Genomic DNA, 23009 nt, shown 5'->3' with positions numbered 1-23009 from the left:
CTGGAGGAGAGGGTAACTAGAGTTCAAAGGCTCCTGCGGATTCTCTTGGCGACAAACCAGGTGCAAGGAGTAACCCCGAAGGAAGAGAGGTCTCTTCCTCCTCGGAGACGTCACCCTCCCTGCGAGCGAGTTCAAGGACTCGGCTGCGAAGAAAAGGAGAGAGAAAGAAAGAGAGAGAGAGAGAGAGTGAGAGAGGGCTGGTGGGGGGACGAAGAGAGGAGGCAGAGGAGGCCGAGGAAGAAGCCAGACGAGGCAGGACGCGAGAATGTGCAAGGGTAGCAGAGAGCGTTACACCTAGGTAGGGCATTGCACCGGTGCGACGCTGCAGTCGAAGTCTTTGGCCGACGCTCGCGGTGCAACTGCAAAGAGTTGCATTCGCGTAGCCGCGTGCAGTGACCCGCCCTACCGTTAGGACGGCCCCGAGGATGCGTTCCCCTCTTCTACTTCTTCTGCTTCTTCTTCTGCTTCTCTTCTTCCTCCTCGAGTTGTTCTTTTTTCATCGCCGTCTTCTTCATCGTGCCCGTCTTCTTTCATCGCTTTCTTCTCCTTCTTTCCTCGAGGTCCCTCCTCCGTTCGCAACGCGTCTCTCGTCGTTCCTCCTCCTCCTCCTCATGCTTCTGCTTCTGCATCGTCCTCCATCGCGTTGTTCGCGTACACAGGCACGATTCCACGATGCACCTCGAACGTTCCTATGCACCGGGAAGCGAAATGTGCGTCCACCTAACGACCCTCCCCCCTTCCTTTCACGGGGGAGAACGACCATGGGTGTACCGGAGCATCCTCCTCTTCTTCTTCGTCTTCGTCGTCTTCTTTCTCACCTTGGAATCCTCCATTCCCGTGGCACAATGGCACAAACGAAATGCGATTGACCTCCGGCCACGAGGCCAATGTTCTCTAGGTTAGATCCAAGTGGATCTCTGATTGAACACCCTTAACTATAAGCGCTATTGATCTCGTAAGCCGCCTGTCTGGACTATTTATTTTCTAGGTACAGGCTCTCAACTATAGTCCATTTATTTTCTACCCGTTGATAGAAATACGCTACACTCGTCTTCTGGACCTAGATACAGACACAACGAGCTTATTCTACACGTCGTGATGCACTGTAGATTCATTTATCGAAACTAGATGCTTCATCTTTCTAGAGAAAAGTCTTTCTTTTGAAAATTGTTTGTTTTTTCATAGAACTGGACGAAATCCTTTATTCGATGAATTGTTTATTGTCAGAATAGGCCGCTGTAATAACGTACAGTAAGAAAATTTGAAATTCTTTGAATTTGAAGACTCAGGAAATAGTGTTCCATCAACTAAATTCCTTTCGATAATGTTTTATTACAATCTCACTGTAAAATGGTAAATAAAAAGTATGTATTGATTAATATAGTATAGTTAACGTAATATAAAAATTATAGTGACAAATCCGAAAAAAACAGACTACAAAGTGCGTTATTTTTCACTTTCGTTAACACGGTCGAATTATTTGACTGGGTAGGGTAGCTAGCTCTCACGGAATCGATTCCGAAACGTGTTATCGAGACCTTGCACCAGAGAGCCGCATGAACCAGTACCAGTTGTAATAGGCCAGTACCTTGAACCAGAAAAATCACGTCTCAGCTGCCGGACACGGTGCCCGGAGGCTGATAACGAATTAGCCCTGACGCGGTTCTCACGCGTTATTTGACAACTAACGGTCGATCGGTTCCTGTACAGGCTTCTCGATAAGCCTGTCCCCGCGGTTTTCGAAACGGGAGTATAGGTAGGCGCTCTCGAGCGAGTCTCGCACGGGTTGACAACCCCGCGATACTTTATCGGGGCGCCGCGCCACGCCGGCGAATCCCGTCCCGGGGAAACGTACATAGATAAACTGCGCGCATAGAAATGACGGTTTCGCGCGCGTCCCGATGCGTCGCGTTCGATGGAAACGCAAGAGATCGTGAGTCATGCCTTCCTGTTGCTCGTGCCGGGAAACGCGGACTTGTCCGCTGTTCAACGAACTGGGCGTTATAGTCATCAACCATTTCGTTCGACAAGCTTCTTCATTGAACTGTCGTTACGCGATCTTCCAGAATTATTTCGGTGTACTATTTTCGGCGGGCGCTTTGGTCCAAACGAATTTTGTGTGTCCGATAATATCTATCTCCTTTCACTCTTGGAACAGTCTGGTTTTTCGATGTGACGATTTCTTCCATTTCTGACTAGTTTTTCTCCGTAAAGATCCGGCAGTCTATCTGTATCCATATACTATATTTAACTATAATTTCTCCTAGACCGCAAATTGCATCCCTTCTACGTAAAGGAATGAAGGAAATGCTCGAAGATCATTTTCCAACCCGGCATATGATGTCCTGCGAAACAGAGGGTGGTCACCCTGCCACAGGCCAGCGAATAAATCAGGATCGACGGGATCTCTTTGTTCGGGGTTCGCGACCTACCCCGACCAATCTCGCATTTTTGCGAGCGTTTCGCCATTCCTGAAACACCATATCGGACTGAACACCATTAGGCGAGTAGGATAAAGAACGGAGGACGGCCATAGGATCGGGCGGCCACCCCCTCGACATTAACGATCCCCGGAACAATTGAATTGTCGGGGTTGAAACAATTCGAGCCGGGCTCTCGTTAGCCGGTGGAATCGCGATTTTTCAGCACCCTCTCGCAACCCTCGCGACATCGCAGGTGCAGATAGAAGGCAGGTTTGCGGGAGGGGGCGGCAGGAGGGAGGTCAGTGACCGTTTTCCATGCTGGTAGGGGTCGGCGCACTCCCAAGATCGGCGCGTGTGCACGTGCGTGCATGTCGGTGCAAGACGCGCGCCGGTGCAGTCGCTACACTCCCACGTCGCTATGCAGTCCCGTAACATTCGCGGAAGCCGTTTCTCCCCTCTCCCCCTTTGCCTATATACCTCTCTCTCTCTCTCTCTCTCTCTCTCTCTCTCTCTCTCTCTTTCTTTCTCTTTCTCGCGTTCGCTTTAGCGCGCGCTTTATTTCCACCCCTCCATGGGCCACGTACACTCTCGGAAGGTTCTACTCCTTCCCCCATTTCGTGGCATAGAGCCGCTTCGTGCATGGACCGATTTCGACTTGGCAACCATACGCGGTGCACCCGTGACCGACCTTACCCTCCTCGATTGTCGAACACCTCCGATCAGACCGTCTCCCATGCCCTGAAGTCCGAGGACTCGTTCTCCAATATTGTCCTCGTACGATTGGACATTTTTGGGAACCTACCCGCGGAAATGGAAATCGTCTGAACTCGTTTTGTCTTGCCAATATACTGGCTAGAGCACGCTCATACAATTGGACATTTTTGGGGACCATTTTATGGAAACAGATTTGTCAAGACATTTCTCAATGTAAAGACTAGAGCATGTTCATACAATCGGACATTTTTGGGGACCATTTATGGAACAAGAATTATCTGAAGATTCGGTAAATTCCCTATAGACATCCTGCAGTGTCCAAAATATTATTTTATAACAAACAAGATTACAACTACATATATTATTCCGATTATAATTTTTCCCTTTTATCGAAAATTGGTTTCAGAGGAAGATCTCTTTGAGTAATTAAAAGACCCGTTTCAGGAAAACTAAAAAGTCAGTATTTTTTAATGATACAACTGTTTCCGTACATTTCATAAATTTTGCGCATGCCATAATTGCAGGCCAATTACCATTATTTCTTCCCAGTAGCATAGCATCGGAGGCAGAAAATTTTTGTAAAAACTGCCACTGGGTACGATATTTATTTTCGTTGGGAAGGTAAAGCTTGAGGAGGGGGAGATAACGCGGCGAACTAAGTGCATTAGCGTTATCTATTTCGACTTGGTCACCGTACCGCGGATGCACCCATGACCGACCTTACCCTACTCACCGGTCGTGCACCTCCTCCAGCTGTCCTCCTCTTCGGCGGCTTCGAGCCCGAGGACCTAACTATAGCCCCCTAAAAGCTGATCTCGGCCGGTCGGTGCACCCTCCATTCTTCGCTCGGGGGGTAGCTTTTAGGTTAGCATGGTACCGCTTTTTCAGAGATCGTCTTGCAGACCGGGGGTTTTCATGGGGGGAGGATTTCGTGCACGGCCCGCTTGAATTCGGTTCTCGACAAGAACGAGAGGGGCTGCACGAGAGAGACATTATGCAGCTCGTGCATACGCGTGAGATGCAGTTTTCGGACGCACGAGATTCTCGCTGAGGGGGTTTCTATAGGGCCTGCTTTTTTGGGGAGAGGGTGTTTCGCCGACTGAGAACGTGCCGTTGACTGCTATAGAACGTACGGACTCCATTTGATTTATTCGCAACCAATATTTATTTTCAATTTGTCGCTTTCCGGAGCTGGCTGACAAATTCGTATTTACTTTTACGTAGTATTTATGACTCTGTGGATACAATGATTGTACAATTTATATTTATATTTTTTAAACGCAACAATTCCTCGCTTTGTGAATTTTCTATATATAAAGGCAGTGTTAGTCTTTCGCTATACCGTGACTAAATTTCTTTGTCCGAACCGTGTCGATCGAGAGACGATCCTTTTGGGAACCGATTCGGTTCGAATCGGTGTTTTTGGATTAGGCCCGAAATGGGAGCGGCGCCGGCCGAGATAAGTATAACTCGAACGGTGGGAACGACGATTCCCGTGGATCGAAGATCGATCGACAGAGGCCGGTTATGCAAAGGCTTCGTTAATCGTTCGCGGACTCGTTCTCTGGGTCAACGCTCCGAGGACGGCGACTCGGTCGGCGTTCATTGTCTCCGGCTTCGGCTCAAGGACCGAGCCTCGTTCAGGGTTTCTCGCGGTTCTGGGATCGATGACCGTCAGAGGAGATCGTCTCTCTTCTTCCTCTCTTCTTCCTTCCCCTTTCCCTCCCTCTTCCCGTCCCTCTTCGTTGGCTCGGAAGGAGCAGCGCGAACGGGGATCGGATCAAAGCAACGCGGAAATCGGCCTCCGCTGTCGGTGCTCTTGAAACTGTATTCAATTAGGCATTTTTATGGCAAGCGGCCGCGAAAATATGCGGACACACCAGTGCACGGATCACTTGTCTGCGGAGGATATCGCGCTCGGTGAGAACAGTCGGGCAATTAATGGTTCGTTCGGTGAACGATCTACCAGCGTCTTCACTGTGTACTCGAACTTCGAGCAACTTCGAAATAATTAAAGCGAATTCTTAGATTTCAAGTAGCTGATATCCTTTCCGCACATATTAATGGAATATCACGGTATCGCGGAATCGAATAATGAAACATGTTCCTCGGGATTTTTCGAAATCATAGCTGATTATAAAGATCCCGGAACGCAGCGATTAATTAAACGGTGCGTTACCTTCGTACCTGTGTTCGAGTTTCGTTCGCGTATTATTAACGCAAATGTCTTCACTTCCAGTCTTACGAAGGTGGTAATTATAAAGACATTAATTAAAACCCGACAGGAGGCGCAAATACAAATTGTTGAAAACGGTAGATGCCGCTTAGTTGCAAATAGAATTATCTCGAACGGTTGCAATAAAACATAAAGGGAATGATCAACGAGCTGGAAATATTTTCGTTCGATGCGAATGCCCAGAAATCAGCTTACAAGCGAAGTAATGCTTCGAACGAACGATTCTCTTCCGTTTCTTGTTTATTCTTACTTCGCTAATAGCGCTTAAATGCTGCTTTCAGGTAGTTCAATATTAATTTTGCGTTCCGAGGAATTCGACGAATTAACAATTCAACGGAGCTCGATTTAAATTCGGGGATCGAGAGATTACGTGATATATTCACTTTCCTACGAATTTCGGTAAATCATTCAAATGACTAAGATTGAAAGTTATGTCGTCGAAGCGGCTACTATAATGTTATCGACTAGGTGGGAAGGAGCCGTTTTCCTTGGCGCTTGAATTAAACAGAATGGTTCCTGTGTTGACAGAAAATTCTAATGAACAGGCACGGGGCTACGATCGCCGCGCATAACCATCAATCTTCGGACGGTCTTAAATCATTGAGCAATCGAGCGAGGGACGAATAGACGCGGAAGTTGTGGCCGACCTTGTGTTTCGGCAACGACCGACCCTAAGGCCGTTTAGGCTACGTGATGAATCGTTCGATGATACGCTCGATTTCACGGGTCCCTCCTTGTAGACCCATCGAACCGTGCATTAGATCATTACAGGCAGACGATACCATTTTTTATTCAATTAGAAAGGAGATTAATTACCTTAAACTACCACTTATTTTTTTTTCAATTATGCGGTCTACGCCGATCTTCTGGTATCTTTTCTAGAAATTGACTGAAAAATTGCTGATAAAACCAGATACGATCCGAATCATTTCTTCAACGAAACAGGACAGCTTAATGTTAAACATATCACTCGTTGTTATAAGTTCTGTTTTCAATTTCGATTGATACAATATTTGAATATATTATTTTCAACTTGTTAAGACTATTAAAGAGTGGAAGGATCTTCTGCATGGCTACTGTTTCTTGAAATTGATGCAGACAATTTTTATTTTGCCTAAAAATCAGAAGACGTCAGTCAGTGAAGCAAAGAAATAACGTCGTCTGCCCGACAAGATTTTAACAGGATAGAGTTAATTCTACCATTAGATGTTTGACTATTATCCTCATCGATCCTTTCATCCCGAACGAATTCAAGCCCAAAGGGTTAACTCCATGGGCTGACCAAGGTGCTGAGGGTTCTCCACCGCGCTCATTCTGAAGCTTAAACGCAGTTAGGTGTTGATACAGTGTCGGTACCTAAGGTACTAGCACAATGCCCTCTCCCTGACCGTTCCCCAAATCAATAAAAACAGTAGCCAGCCGCGTCCCTCAATTATCCACGCTGAATAATTCATAGTTGTCGCCCCCGCTTCTCCCCTTGTAGTCGAGTCGATCGTCGGACCGTCGAGTTTCGAGAAGGATCGAGGCGCGGCAGAATCGTAGAGGTTGACTAGCGTGAAATGTCAAGCGTAGCCGGTAAGCAACAAATTTACGAGCGTCTCCTCCGTGACCGATTGACTTCTTAACCCTTTCCCGTCGGCCGCCACGCCCACGAGGATTCCCGCAATGTAACGAGCCATTGTCTCCCAATTATGCCGGTGTGTCCGTCGTGGACCACGACTAGACGACTCCCGTAGGATAATGCGTACCCCGGGACCCCTCCCCCCTATCCTCGAGTCGATCGATTGCCGGTTTTTCGTCGGCCAGCCGCCTCCTGTCGCCGCGTTTGCTTGTTTGTTTTGGATAATCCTTCCGGAGAAGGCAAACAGACGTCGGCTAATCACGTCGGTCGGTGACAAACAACGTCTTATAATCGCATTACTGCTCGACGGTGTGCAGGTACGTACCTGGCGACAATCGCCTTTTCATAGTCATTGCTAGGGGGGCGAGCGAGGATGCTACCGACGGTGCTCGCGATTCACCATGAACCGTTAAACGATCGTGCTGTTTGGCCGCGGACCGTGCAAATCGAGCGGGGAACCACACGAGGATTAACGCTAATATATGACCGATAATATTTCATCATGGTCGAGGACAAGATTTGGCCGGACAGCACTCGTCCTGGGTGGAATTAGCTGGGTTAGACCCCTCGAAAGTAAAGATGAAGGAAAGATGCTTTGTGCTCACCGGACTGGGCCTGCGTGCTCTGCGAGGACACACAATGAGAAAAGACTGTGCATAGCGGCCTTCGTAAATATTTTTTTTTTTTTTTGGTATAGAAAATATGGCCTCCGTAAACAAATTGCTTTGCGATCGGCTTGTCTATTCCTCAGTCTGGAAATTTAACTATTCTCTGTTATAATTAGGTGCGATTTAGAACAGTAACAACATTAGAAGAATTTAAGGATACTGTTATATTATTTTCACTCTATTAAACATAATCAAAGAGAAATTGAATTTTTATTTCACCCCAGTTTGTTGCAATTCAGGTAGAAAGTTTTCATTTTGCACAAAGATCCGCCGTCCAGTTATAATTGAGAGCTGTAATGGGAGTTATAATTGATTTGTAATTAGAACTAATTAAATGTTCTATTGTTTCGCGTTACTCACTTCAACCGTAAATGTGTGCATTGCATAATGAATAACGTTTTATGGATTTGAAGAATACACAGAATGTAAAGAAATCATAGCAAACGGAAGGTAAAACATTTCGAGGATGAATGCTTTTTGAGGATTGGAACGAAACCTAGAATTATGTGATTGAATCGTAAATCTGCAGTTCATGGATACGTCTGTGGCGATCGGGCCAATGATAAATTACACGTTACCCCGGATCGAGGTGCGTCGAATTTGACCGTGCGGAATCGATTCGGTTAAACGGCTTCGAAACACGAGTACGTTTCGGATTTTCACTTTCCGTGGTCCGTTTTCGGTAAAATTTACGAAATGAGTGTATCGGCGGGCCCAGAAACCTGATCCTCGATTTCTCGTGATTCAACAAGTGGCGGGAGGGGAGGACACAGTCAGTCCGGCGGGCAGGCAGGCAGGCAGCGTGGCCGGCTTCTTGTTTCTCTTCGTTTTTCGCGATTAATCGACGGAGGAAAAAGCGGTTTACCGCGGACGTCCGTGAGAGAGGAGGTGGAATGAAGCATACTCGCTGTAATCGACTCGAAGTGGCGATGCGGAGCAGGCCAGTTCGGGGCCGCGGATAGTGGCACACGATCCTCTCCTCTCCTCTCTCTCTCTCTCTCTCTCTCTCCTCTCTCCTCTCTTCGCCACTCTCCGTCTCCTTCTCTTTCGTCTTGCTCGTTGATCCCCTTTTCCGCCGACCGAGCAGGCCAACCTCTAATCTCTTTTTGCGGCGAGTGTCTCGCGATGGTATTCCGACAATAACGCTTTCGTTGGAACACTCGCGAGATCCTCCGGTGATCCAGCGACCGGCTGAGCTTCGGCTTTCGGATGCACCTTGCACACGTGGGATCCTGCACTTTGATCCCGCAATCGAAAGTGCTCGTGCACCGCCGCGATCTTCGCGAAACGCACACGTTCTTTTCAACGAGCTTCGTCGAAGTGATCTTCCTATGGCAGCCAAGCGCACGTCCCACTTACCGTCTCGAGCGTCTTCACGTCCCAAATGTGTTTAACTAAATTCTAGTCTAATTGGCAGCGGTTGCTGAATGAAATTCCTCGATGTCTTTCGAATGAAAGTTTTTATAGCTCTTCTATCTGGTATCGGCTAATTGTATAAATTATTAGTTAAAGCGATAATTACTGCGACGAATCGTTGGTTTTTTCATTTTTAGAGAAAAAGGATTAAGAGAATTGCGGGACATCGACGTATTATTTTCAATTTGTCTTTAATCGTCAAAGAATGAAACAACTTTTCAATTGGTGGCTGTTCCTTGCATTTTTAGTTTGCGTGAATATTCGCAGTAGAGCAGTAACATTACTCGATTTTTAGGTCACTGTACATTTTTAGCACAATAAAGACAACCCAATAACAATGAGCAAATTGTGTTAATTTTACCAGAATTTTATAAATAAGTTTTCAGCAGCCTTCGCGTGAATTGCAGAAAATGGCTGAGGAAATCGATTTCGAGCCATTCCGCGATCTTTGGAGTTGTCGGAGAGCATTGGATTATTTTCGAAATTCAAAGATCGTTCGATGAATATCTGTACGGGGAAGTCGTTTCCGCGGTACGGAAATAATCGTTACGGAAAGTTCGCTTGTTCCGCGAAATTTGGAGCAGCAACCGTGGCCGTTCCATTTCAGTTCGGTTCGGTTTCACGGTGCAGAGGCGTTCGCATGACTATGTATTATCAAATGAAACTGTAATGGAGAAACTAGTCGGGGAAGAGACGCGTGTGCACGCGTGCAACAAGGTGATCGAACGGCCTCCTTGCCTCGGTTTGCAGGTCGCGGCGCAAGTCGTCCATCGGCCGACCCGCAAACAGAGAGGCGCCACCAGAGAAATTACTTTTTCCATTTTTCTTTCGCCGCGGCCGATATCGCTCCAGCGATTTTCATCGCCGCGAATGCTCCTCTTCGAGACCTGTCGACGGACAAATTTTCCTCGGAGAAAACACTATTTCCCGCCGAGGTACGATCCGCAGTTCGTCGACCTGGAATTTCGCCACACAAACCAATCCTATTGAAACTAATTAATCGCTCGGCAAATAAAAGACATGTTAACCGTGCGCTTTAGTATTCATTCCAACAGAGAAAAGACTACATACGTGCATGCTAAATGTTTAACACTACATCTACCACCGACGGTCGAAACGACCGGTTACAGATTTTTTATTTTACAATTACTGAAATTACAAAGATGATTTCGTGGAAATGATTAAGTGAATATATTTAGTAGAGCCTGTATTATAAAGTGAACCGCACAAAATCCAAATAAATTCAATCTCGTCATTTTTATAAGACTACATGTATTAGTTACTTTTAAGGCTCGGTGGGTTTAGTGTTAATTCCACGTCGGTTGCAGAATATTATAAATATGTAACTGCTATCTTCTAGAATAGTGAAAAGATGTATTTGATTGTAGTTAACGAGGTGTGTTGCACATTCTCATCGACAATTACTAAGTTATCTACATCAGGAATTTCTTTTTATCCTAAATGTTAAATTAAGTAAACTGTATACGTTACTTATCTCGAGCAAAATATTTTACTTTTATGTCTTGAAGGCTGATATTGCAGGATCATTTTTAATCTTTTTGAAAAGATGTTTTCTTTGGAATATTGAAAACAGATGGCTACATTTAAGGGGGTAGGTTTATGTACTTATGCAGTTCAATAAAGAACTTGATATCTATGAAATGAGTAGGTAGGTTTAGTGGTATGCGGGAAAATAAATTATGCAGTTTCGAAGGTTGGGCTTCCCAGGGTGAATGTCGCTGCAATCAAAGTGGCGGGCGGGTGGTTCGAAAGCGAGGCGGGAGCTCTCGATTTCGGAGCTGGCGATGATTTAATTCCGCGGGCAAGACGGGCCGGGCTTGCCGAACCCGTTCGGTGCCGTTGACACAGATCCCGGGCCAGTGTGGTTCTCGGGCGAGATATGATCGAGGACACGCGTCGCATGAAAAGAATTACGCCAGCGGAGTACAGCGTGCATCCCAACGCGCGTGCAGCGGGTGCGAAGCACGTTGCAACAACGCAGCTGCTCCTCCACGCCCACTGAAACCTTCCGCTTTCCCTCCCTCGCCCTCCTCAGCTTTTTTTCCTATTCTTCCTGTCCCCCTGCTTGATTTCCTCGCTTACGTGTCCGGCAGGCAATTAACTCCCCAGATAGTGCCACCAGTCCTCAGGGTTCGACTGTCATTTACATGAATTTTCTATCAATTTATCCTCGAGTCGTTTACACACCGGAATTTTGCAAACAACTGTTAAATGTCGCCTGAGCTGGGAGTGCAAAGGGTTAATCTTATTAGCAGGGGTAAATCAGCCCTACTTCGACCCTAAACAGTGGCCGCTAATCAAGTACTTAAAAGTGAGATATATCTACTAACGAGTATGATTCGTAATCAAATGAAATATCGACGAGCTCGGAGAAGATGAAAAAGAAACTTTTGCTAACGATTCTCGTTCATTTCGAGCCTGCCGCAATCTCGGATCAATTTCTGGTTCGGTCCGCGAGAGGACTGATTTGCATCAGGCCAGTAACGATTGCACGTGTCCCGAGAATCGATCGTAAACCGATTGGAAATAGCTCGTCTAGCGATTAATCGCGATATTAAATCGGTGTCCGATCGTCGCGCACACGGCGCGGCGCGCCAAGGAACAAGTATATGGTTATACTTCCGCAGTGGGCGCTATAGGGCAGGCTATGGGCATAACGGTGCGCACGTCGCGTCACGCACATGCGTGCGTTGATGTCACTGAACTTGCAGCAGCTACAGCAGCAGCTACAGCAGCAGCAACAGCCGCGGTGGTAGCAGCAACGCAGCGGGTGCGCTCGCAAACCGCAAGAACATCGCGCGGCACCGTTCTCTTTTCTGCACGCCTCGTGCACCTTCCCGAGATTACCACCATATTATCGCAATATGCAATCTTTCTTCATTCTTTCTCACGAAAGAACGGGCCGCGGGACAATGGGGCTCCGCTAGGGGCTCGCACGGACCATCCCCACCCCCCTTTTTAATTAACAATCGAGACACCACATCTTAATTCACCGAATCGACCATCGATTTTTGCTTCGGTTCCTCGTGGCTCTTCGTGGTTCCTCGTTGGTCACTATGGTTTCTTCGCCCTCGTGCCAGCAAACATTTCGCGTTCGACATTTATATTATTTCACAGTTTCTCTAATTGAAATTAGGCACGCAATTCATTAAAATCGATACAGAATGTTCACACATTTTTCGACCGTTTGGAATTCTTCTGATAATTTAGCAAGTAGAGCGAACCACCTTCGAAAGTAGCTACACAGAATTACGTGGACTCGCAGCAATGAATCTTCGGTTGCAACTGTCTTATGGGGAACGATGCTCCTGCAGCAACGCACCGTGTAATATAACGATATTACTTAATAGCAGAGCTCAAAGGTGTATGCTTAATAATTCTACACCATTCAGCGCGCTAGCTACCACATTCTGATCGCCTAATAACTGAGAATACACCAGGAAGTCATTGACGTTGGACTCCGTAACGACTAAACCTTGCCCAGACTCACTTACACTCTAATACCCGCGCGGGCTTGATTATTGCACGCCAATAATGACGTATAATAATCCTCGTAACTTGCAGCAACATCGCCGGTCGTTGTAACCAAATCTTCGGGGCTCTATTGAAAAAAATGTCCTTCTAATTGGCGACGGGATATTCGAACCTGCTGTTTCAATTGGAACACGCCTGGGCAAAGACAGAAATGGCCAGGAGTCTGTTTGATTTTTTTTCCTAAAAAAGTGTGCTCCAGAATTAGTCTGTCACTAACTTTCTAAAAACAAGTCTCGAGTTATTCGTCTCAGGCTACAGTACTTTTTAAATTCGGCTGTGCAAATCAAGAGTTAACGCGCCACTGTTTCGAAAATGTCAGTAAAACGCTGGAACAACCGAGCATTAAAAGTGACTAATTTGTATTGCGTTTTAGGAATAATGAGGCTACGCTTATCGCGAAATTATTTTTAGTGTCCACGAAAATACCTTTTCAATCTCAAAAATTGTAAAATTTTGACGGGTCCAGTGGTTCTAGTAGTTAAATACCGATAGTTGTAATAGTTTCCGAGCAGTCTTCGTCAACTGTTAGGTTCGCGAGGACACGCGAATCGATCGACGATCATCGGCGCAAGGTCCGGGTGTGGAAATGATATCGTGGCTGGCGAGGAAGAACACGTTCAAGGCAGGTTATCGGCGCGTGTTGCCCTGACAAAGAGGTTCGATAAATTGTTGACGAGGTCAACGATATGACGGGACATGGACACACCGGTTACCAAGCTGTCGACGGTCTAGGAAGCTGCCGGCGAAGGTAAAACGGCGGTCGGCGACCGGACGTTCAGTGCCAAGGACACGGCAAGGTAGACAATGAAGCCTCCATTGCCGCGTGAAAATAGCTTCTAATTATGCTCCACCTCGTTACATTTTTATCTTTGCCTGTACACGCGTCGCTGGCTGCGATGCCAGACGGAAAAAAGTCTAATTGTTCTTGGCTTTCTCGACGATTCCTTGACTCGCGCATGCTCGCTCGCAATTTCTCCACTCTTCTTTTCTAAACTATTTCGTTTCTAAACATTTTACACATTGCGACACCTGCGACAATCACGATTACCCTCCTTCTTTACATCAAAAGAATTCTAATTACAAAGATACGGGCACTCGGAGGAAACCATAAGTATTATCCTTCTCCTCTACATTAAAAGAATTTTTATTTCAGTATAATTAATTTTATTTTTTATCTCTCTGTTTTTTCCTCAATGAACCGTCGTCCTACGAAAACCGGGAAGTAAGTTTCCAGTTAATCCGAGTCGCTCGCGATTATCGGCCAGTCGGCTAAGCGAATAATTATGCCAAGTGTCGTTTTACAGCGGCGTCGATTAACATAAATCAGCGTGTGTCGGGATTGGAAAATCTAATGTGGCGTAACGAAAAAATTCTCGGTAGAACGGAAACGCGAGTTGATGATGATGAATTCGCTAACAATGTTTCTCGCGGTGGGGTCGTCGACCAACAGACAACACGAGACAGCAGTTCGTATAAATTTCTCAGGAGCCGCGCGATAGATCACGCCGATGCGGCACACAAGCAGTCGATCCAACACCGATGTCCTTATTCTTGAACCCGAGAGAGGCGGGAATTCCTCGAGGCGGCCGTGATTCAATCGATCGGGCGTCATCGAACTCCCTCGGAGTCAATCGCGACGATTCATTCAGCTTCTAACGAGAGAAAAAAAATCGGCGATCTCCGTGGCGATTAACTTCGTTACTTCCCCCGAGTAATTGCCAGAGATACGCGCTCGTAATTAGACCAGATAATTGGCTCGGAATTCGAGGCACAAAATCGTTTCGTAACCGGACAGAGAAAATGCTCGCAGATTGCGGAAATTCTCGCGAGAAACGCATTCATTAATTTCAGAATAAAATTCACAAGATTATTAAACGTTTGGCTTGTTTTGTAAACATTTGGACGATCCTTGTTTTGTTCGGATATTCACTTTTGTTTTTGAATTCGCATTGAAACAAATCCTCGAAAGAATCCACGCAAAATTGAACGAAGATTTTATTTTCGGTGGAAGTTGTAGATTTCAGTGGTTCGAAGTCTGTCAGAATTTTTTTGCTTTATACCCTAGATCGACGCGAGCCGATTCGCTGAGTTTCCATTGGTCGGTCACGTTTTCCCCCGATTACACTTCACCGGAGTCCAATAATGCCGACACGTGCGATCGCTTTACACTACCCGATTAAAAATAGATGCCACGCGAGGGCCATGGTGTATTCGTTGCATATAAATGCGTACCGCTGCAGGTCGCTAGCCGATTTCAAGGAAACGAGTCCGTCTGACCTCCGTCGTCGCCGGCCATTATATTCGAGGTCTGTCCAACTTTGCCGGCAATAGCAACAGCTTGCAGATCCGCGCCAGTTCGATTCATGCGCCCGAACCTTCGGAGTTTTATGTAACGCACTTTCTTTTGTTTACCCCGGCCATTCTTCGTGTGCGCGATGAGTTATGCTCGTCGCCGATACGCACACCTCCGTTCCTGACGAGAAGAAATCCATTCTAGCAGTAAAACTATTTTCTGGAAGACAATCTCTAGTTTGAAGCAGTTCAAATGTAATGGTTTAACCACCTACCTTTGTTTGGGTTTGCCCAGCTCACTTCTATTGTATTCTCGATACAGTGAAGGAAGTATCTATCCGTTTCTATTTCGTCAACCGAGAAAAATGAAAAAACTTCAAAAGACAAACAACGTGTTGTACTCGTCAATTTTTGTTTTATTAAAAAGAAACGTCGACGTATCGCCGATTTCGGTACAATTTAATTGTATACGTAACAAGAGATCAGTGCATATTGTTTATTTTTCTCTGAAGAAAATCTTTAACTTTAACCCTTCGCACTCGAGCGGTGACTCTGAAGCACCACTAGAAATTTTCGTGGCATTATTTCAAAGAAATTACAAAAAATATTACAAAATATTCGTAACATTACAAAATTTTTATTCAATAGATTACTAAACATTTAAATATTATATGTGGAAATCGGATCAGTTTCGTATGAATAAAATGAAAATATTCTAAGACGGAAGAAAAATTTAGTTTTACAATGAAAATAGCGCCAAGTGCAAAGGGTTAATAGTCCGCGAAAGGTTGAATCGTTTACTTCGCGACTCGATGGAATTGTTAACGTTGCTGAGGTGTCGGAGCTGTCCTTCGATTTTCTGAAAAATAATTCATTTCCGTGTACGACCAATTGAGACACTTTAAATTAATAAGCAGTCGTCCTCGAACGCTTTGCGCGTGTGTAGTCTGAGGACGGTCGAGTAAAAATCGAAACGAATTCGTCGAAACAAGTGTCAGTTTGCATCGGTGCAGAATGTTCCTGGAAACGGTGATTTGCTGGTCGATTGCGCCACGATTTACGAGTCCGGTCTCCACCGAAAAACTAGCCTGTTCAGCTCTCGGTCGCCCCCCTCGAAGAAAAATCGGTGATCGATCGGTCGATCGGCAAGAAGCGAGAGAGAGAGAGGGAGAGAGGGAGAGGGAGAGAGAGAGAGAGAGAGAGAGAGAGGGAGAGGGAGAGAGCCAGTCGACCAGCCAGCCAGTCCAGTCTCGCCGGCGTATTCTAATTGAAAGCAGTCCGGCATGGTGGACGAGGACAAAGGAATAAACGAGCGAGGACAGAGTGAAAAAAGCAATCGGATGGCTGGACGAAGAAGGTCGACACGCCGGAGGCGAGGGACAGGGTCAGTGCTCGTAATAGCGCTGCCATAAAATCATGAAAATAAATTATTGAATAGATGATGGCGAACGTTAACTTCCAGGCTGGTCTCGTGACACCTCGCCGTTGCAGCCTCGACCGTTAAGCCGCCTTAGGACCGTACCTTGTACTCACACACAGCCGGAGAAAGTTTACGTTTATGCGTTTATGAAGCTGCAATAAACGACTATGCCGACTCGGCCGAACAGAAACAGAAAAAAGCACCGAGACGTTTACGAGGCCGGGGCTACACGAGTGCCCTGTTCCCAAAGGGCTCAGGGTTCCCAACTTGCGACCGTGCAAAGGGTTGAAGGGGCTCGTGTTTGGGTTTCCAGTTTATTGTGACCGACCCTTTCCTCGTCCCCTCCACACAGACTGCAGAGGTTTTTCAGCTAAATATCGAGTTTCCGAACTTCTCCCCAGTAGCACATATCGCTGACAATGGGAGACACTTCCGGTTCCTCCGGAAGATGCCCCCCTTCTTTCAAGCCACACGATCCTCGGCAAAGGAAAACTACCTTTTTAACCCTTTCGACGTAGACTGTGTGCAAACTCTGTGTTGATCTTAAAACAATAGAACTTTTTTACAATGGAAATATTTTCTATCGAGTGACGACTAATCATATTTACCCATTTTCATACGACTCCCTAAAAATAAAAAACATTTAAAGAGGCTAAAAATACTGTTGGATTATTTTGAAAGAATTAAATTCTACAGGAAAAATAAATAAATGTCTCTGGCAGCTTCTGTATCTCGTAATGACTGCAAAAAAAATTTTATTCTGCATAAAAATCCGCGGTCTGCTAATAATAAATTAGAAATTATTCCCTGACACCAGTGTTAATCGAACGACCGACGATAAATAATTCTTCAAAACTATCGTTGATGAATAAAACACATTTTTTACATCTCGTAAATGCCGGCCGCTAAATACGAGTCCATAACCATTTGTTTCCATAGCCCGTCCTAAACGGCTAAAACAATTTAATCATTAAAAATGTTCCGGCCGATGAAAATGAAATTATAGTCTATAAATTCTGGAGTTACGACGAGTCTGGTGTTCCAAACGGAGTTTAACAAGCATAAACAAATATAATTTTTCTGACGGTTGTAAAATCCCATTTCTGCCAGCGAATTGCTGAAACCGTGTGTCGATATCCAATTTCAATAAAGAGTCCGAAGAGCGAAGGCCGGAGGAAGCGGAGATGATATACGGAACGTTAATGAACACAGCCCAAGGCTCGACAGCTAACAATCCTAAGGCGTCGGCTTGGCCGAGTCGGGCGATGGCAGTTAATCCGCGAGGGTTAGCACCTCGATGTCCTCGGGATCGCAGGAAAGGAAAGTTCTGCCGCGCGCTAAGTGTATTATAAAAGGCGTGGGTGGTCGTCATCCGACAGGTGGCTGCGATAGTGGTGCAGCGTAGGAAGCCTAATAATGGATCGTCGAAGGCAGCCGGCCGATACAAAAGGTGCCATAAACGGCGGAAGTTCGCGGGCCGCAATTAGTTCGGTGGCTGGTTGATGTTGATTCGCGGTAATTCTCCAAGGGCGTTAACCGGCGAACAACTCGAGGCGGGGGCGAATTTCATTCTGAATGGGAATATGTATATCGTTAAGCGCGAACGATACGGGCAGAAAGAGGATCGAGGGATCCGCCGTGTTGGTGCTCGATCGGCGGTAAATCGATCCCCGGACCATAAAATTCCGCGATGCGGCGGCCTAGTCACGAGAATGCCGACGAAAGCCGGCGAACACGATCGAAAATCTTGAGATAGTTTCGCGGGGATCGTGAAACGAAACCAGCCCCGCCAGCAAGTTCATCGAACCGCCATCACGTTTTTTGCCCGCGAGCGAGCACGTGCCTATCGTCCTTCGAATCGGCGGCGGACGATGCTCGGCGTGCAGTTTCGGTGCCCGCCGATTTCGTGTTACCGCACTCTGCCCGTGAAAGGGAAATCAACCGGAGCGCCTCGAATTGATTTATGTCATCGAGTTTCTGACCAGCGTCGCACAAAACCGAGCCACCTATCGTCAAGGAACGAACGTTCGCGAAACGAATTACTCAATTATTCTGTGCACTCGGTTCATCATAATCGTATGCAACACTTACGTGGTCGTAGTTTGAACGACACGCATTGAAACTGTTCAGTCCTCCATTTTATTAGAGGGACAATGACAGATAAATCTGTTCCATAGTTTGCGGTAAATTAAAAAAAAGGCACTCCTAAATCTAGGATAAGAATTCTAATAACTAGACTGCGGATTTTTGTGCAAAAGAAAAATTGTCTGCGTGAATTGCAAGACACCGGGGCTGCATAGACGTTTATTTATTTTCTTAATAGATTTTAATGAATTGAAAGTGATGCAACAGTATGTCTAAATTTTTTTAATGCTTTTACTGTTTTTTGCTCTCACAGACATAAAATCTACCGTCTAATAGTAACTTGAAATTTTACGGCAAGTAAAATTGTAAACAAAATTTGGAATGTCTCTGAGAAGCATGGATATGCTATTACTATTATTGAAACACGTTACTCGAATGGCTTTTGGTGCCAATATAAAGAAGCGGCACCCCGCCAAGGAAAATTAAAGTTTAACACCAGCAAAACAAGAGACGGTACAAATGCGTCACCCATATTCAAGAAATGCAACTTTCGAACGAACGTTCCATTTTAATATTTTCGAAACCGACAGTGAAGAAAATAAAATCCCGTGTTGCACGCTGTCGAGCAAAACTGCGGATTTGCAGAAAGTCTTGAAATCGATACGGCGCAGAGACGCGCGCGGAGCCACCGGGTGTATCGAGTAATGTTTTTTCGCGAACAAAGGGCGGCTGCATAAAAATTCATCGGGCGCGTAGTTGCAGAGAGCTGCTGAAATCGAGGGCCGATTTGATAAAAAGTAAAAACCGACGAGCAAAAGAGGATCACGAGGGGAATCCAGGAGGCGACGGCTACGGCGACGAGACGAAGAGGCCGGAGCTGCGTAGGATCGGTCTGGTCGGGACAAAGACAGAAGAGGCGTCGAGGCACAGAAGAGAGGCCGAGAGGAAGCCGGCAAGGTTAGAGGGAGACGAGGAGAGGCAGAAGGCGAAACGACAGCTACGGTCTCGCGGTTGGCTCGAGCGAGAGGGCGCATGGCCTTGGCCGCTGCTGCGGGGTAATTCAGTCAAGGTTTCGGCCGATGAACTTCCTCCGACGGGAGGAAGGAGAGTCGGCCGGTAGAGGTCCGTCGCGTTGGTGGGGACGGGGCTCGGCCAATCGGGCGGGCACGCGGCCCAGCGAGCGACGCGCCGATTGGCTGGGCCCCGTGACGCCGGTGCCCGGGCCCGCAGCCGGTTGTCAGTGACCTCCAGCATTGAAAATACGATGAACTCTCTCGGGGGGCTCTGTAAGAGCACACCGGTGCACTGTGTGTCCTCTACTACATACTAGGTAGCCAGGGCGTAGACATTGTAGATGGTCGAGGCAGCCTGGCAAGCAGGCAGCCACATCAATCCCTCCCCTCCATCCGTCCTCGCTCCGAGTAAGGGCTGCACGGCCCCCAGGTAACCAACACTCGGCAGCGCCGAACTCCAGTCAGACCAACGCGAACCTCCCTCGAGCGAACACTTACTTTCACTCTCTCTTCTGCCTTCCATCCGCGCTCGAACGTATACGTTCGCTCGCCGGATCCGTTTTGTTCCTTCCTCTCTCGCGTGCAACCCGGTGCGCTGTCTTCCTTGGTATAACACGGAGGAGGTGTCCACCGGTCGCCACAGAACGCACCTGCCCGCCGCCCTGGGTACGACCTCTCCTCTCACGTTCGTTGGCGTATACCTAAACGTAAATACCTCCGGTTTTCTGTCGCGCGATATATGTATCGATATATACATAGAATATTCGTTTTTGGTGCCTCGACCCCGGGAGTTTCGTTTACCAGGACTGTCAACGAGAACAGAAGTGGCCAGTGAGTTAGTGATTATAATAGTCAGTGATCACCAGGGAACACTGTGGACTAATGTCGGTGCTCAGCTCAGTGCAGTGCCGTGCCAAGTGGATGCTAAATCGAAGATCCTAGAAGACCAAAGGATTCTCACAGATTCGCCAGCCGCGTTCACGGACGTTCACGAAGATGATCCTGACGCCGGACAGCAGCGCGCAGGCTACTGTTGCGACGTCGCCAGCACCGGAATCGCCAATCTCCAGCATCTCGTCGCATGGCTCGCGAGCGTCGAGCGTCTCGCGCATGTCTTGCGTCTCTCAGAGCATGTCTAGCGCGTATCACGTGGCCCAGTTGCCCCATCATATCAGCCCCAACATGCCCACCATGGACTCCACCGTTTCCTCGGCGAAACCCGAGCCCGAATTGAACATAGGTACGATTGGGTGACGTTTCTCCTCGTTGTTTCTCCGTCCGTCGTGTCCAGAGCCCTTTCTCTCCCTCGAATCGTTTCGAGCTCGTTAAGATCTCCGAGCGAGTCGAGAGTCGATATCGAGCTCGCGAGGAACTGAAAAAGGATCGTGCAGCCGTGACAGTCGAGTGAAAGCAGAAAGTTGTAACACGGCGATGCTGTAACTCGCCGCGCCGTACCGCGCCGCGCCGCGCCGCCGAGAGAGGAGAAAGTGTTCTTCTTTCTCTCCCACCTTTCTCCCAGCCCGCGCGCTTTCCGCCACGTGCGGGAGAGCGAGCACACGTCGCGGACCTCAGTGAACCGAGTGTAATGGACGTTTTTCTTTTTCTCTTCTATTGCAGAATTCGACGGGACCACGGTGTTGTGCCGCGTTTGCGGGGACAAGGCGTCCGGTTTTCACTATGGAGTACACTCGTGCGAGGGATGCAAGGTGAGTCGCGATGTTCGCAACACGACACTCGAGACACGCGAACTCCGATCGGCAGTTTCTGGCAGTTTTCTTCTTGGTTCGCCTTGGTTCGTATTCGTGTTCCGCGTCTTTGCGGTTTCGACGCGTCCGTGTCGACTAATCAAATTCGCCAAACATTCCGAGGCCAGAAATTCGATCGGAGTCGATGTTTCTTTGATAACCGACGTTCTCGGTCGTTTTTCCTCGCGAGGCGTTTGCTGTTTCGGGACGGAGGACAGACCGATCGAGCGAGGAAAAATACCGATAGCGTCAAACACCGCGGTCGCCATGTGGCCAGGAAGTGAACGGGAGCTTGAATGTGAATGTACGATGCGACCAAGGCTACGGAGAAGCTATCGACCGAGCGCGACTCGACCTTGTGCACGCGGAAATCGCGGGACGGTTCATGCTGATCCTTGACGTTGTTGCCTCCTCGACTGGCTAGGCAGACGAAAAATCCCGCCAAGGCCTCTTTTCTTCTGCCGGCTGTCGGAGAGTCGACGCGAGTCTTGTCAAGGCTGAAAAAAATCCGCAGATTCGTATTTACCAACAGAATTAGAGGTTCCTTAAAGCTGTCAAGCCGTTCGCGAGACGACTACACGTTATCTCTCGTTGTTTACGACTTTCGAGAATTTTAAGATCGCCGCGTCGGTTTTCGGTGGAACGTTTCCAAGGATTTTCGACAAAGAATTCGAAGTCATTGAGCGGCTCGACGGAAGCCGTGAAAAATGATGGAACAGGATACCCGCGGTCGACCGACGTTTTTCTCGGATCTAGCCTCGGACAATAGCTTCGCGGGCGGTTACGCAAGGGGAGCGTGAAATGTGGCGAAATTCTTTGACGACCGATAACCTTCGGGCATTGGGGAAAACGCGTGAGAAGGGACCGGACAGGTAGACCTCTCGGACCTTCGGCCGGGGATTGCTTTTGTGCCGGTGGTTTTCGTGTGGCCGAGCCGAAAGGGAGGGTGGAAATCGGTCTCGGGCTCAGGTATGTGTAACAGAGAACGCACATCCGTCTGGACGACTTCCTGTGTGTCCAGCTTCCTACAGTTTTCTATTCAGCCGTTCTTATTTTCGCCGGGAGATAAATCTCCGCCGAACTTTAATTCGTGAACGAAAAATTGATGGATTCGCGCTAAAAATAATGGAGATGGTGTGGGTAATCGTCGCGCTAACGTCAATCAGTAACTGTCAATCGGGAGAAGAAATCCTCCGTCGGCGAAACCTCAAATCGAATGTAAATCGTTCACCTCGAGACTGATAATTACATCCCGCGAAGGCCAACGTCCTCGTGATCGTCATTGTGCGACTTCAAGGAGGCGGTTGGTGGGGGCAGCACAGGCTGCGAATTCGTTTGAAGAAGTGGTAGAGCGCTGCCACCACCGTCTGTCGCTTTACCACCTCCACGCTGTCGCGGCGCCGATGGTGGGGGACACTCTGCCAGGTGTGTTAATCGGTGACTCGGTGCTCGCAGATCTTCTTCGTGCGTCGACCCGACCACTTCGGCTGCATCCGAGCCTCCAAACAGACACACACATCGTTTCTCTCTGTCATTCCCACCGTCGAACAAAATTTCAATTCTCATCGATCTTACTATCCGCGAGCAACTGAATGGACCGAAAGTCATCCTTCTCCTTCTTCTACTTTTGTTTACTGAGTTTCTGACCGCAACTTTCCCCGAAGCATAAGCTGTGCGGAGAGATAGCCATGCACTTCAGGGGTGTCCCTCGTTTCCGAAACCGTCGATAATGTCTCCCGGTAGGATTGGCCAGGGGCACGAAAGAAAGAGAAAGTGGATCCCGAAAAGTCAAAGAGATGATCTGCTGACCGCGGGAAAGAG

At 47.5% G+C, this 23009-nt stretch overlaps 1 protein-coding gene across 3 annotated transcripts in view; it reads left to right on the top strand.

Moving 5' to 3' along the window:
• Positions 1 to 23009, top strand: part of E75 (ecdysone-induced protein 75) — a 184890-nt gene that overhangs the window by 145514 nt on the left and 16367 nt on the right. For all 3 annotated transcript variants that reach the window (XR_013082674.1, XM_076792169.1, XM_076792171.1), the window contains exon 2: positions 21061 to 21149. Coding sequence is in view for 2 of the 3 variants with exons in the window: in XM_076792169.1 (XP_076648284.1) it covers positions 21061 to 21149 (89 nt within the window). In the remaining variant the exon portion in view is untranslated. The remainder of the gene's footprint in view (positions 1 to 21060; positions 21150 to 23009) is intronic.

Source organism: Halictus rubicundus, chromosome 8 (assembly GCF_050948215.1).
Source record: "Halictus rubicundus isolate RS-2024b chromosome 8, iyHalRubi1_principal, whole genome shotgun sequence".
In the NCBI taxonomy this organism is placed as follows: Eukaryota; Metazoa; Arthropoda; class Insecta; order Hymenoptera; family Halictidae; genus Halictus; species Halictus rubicundus.
This window is presented reverse-complemented; position numbering and strand designations above follow the sequence as displayed.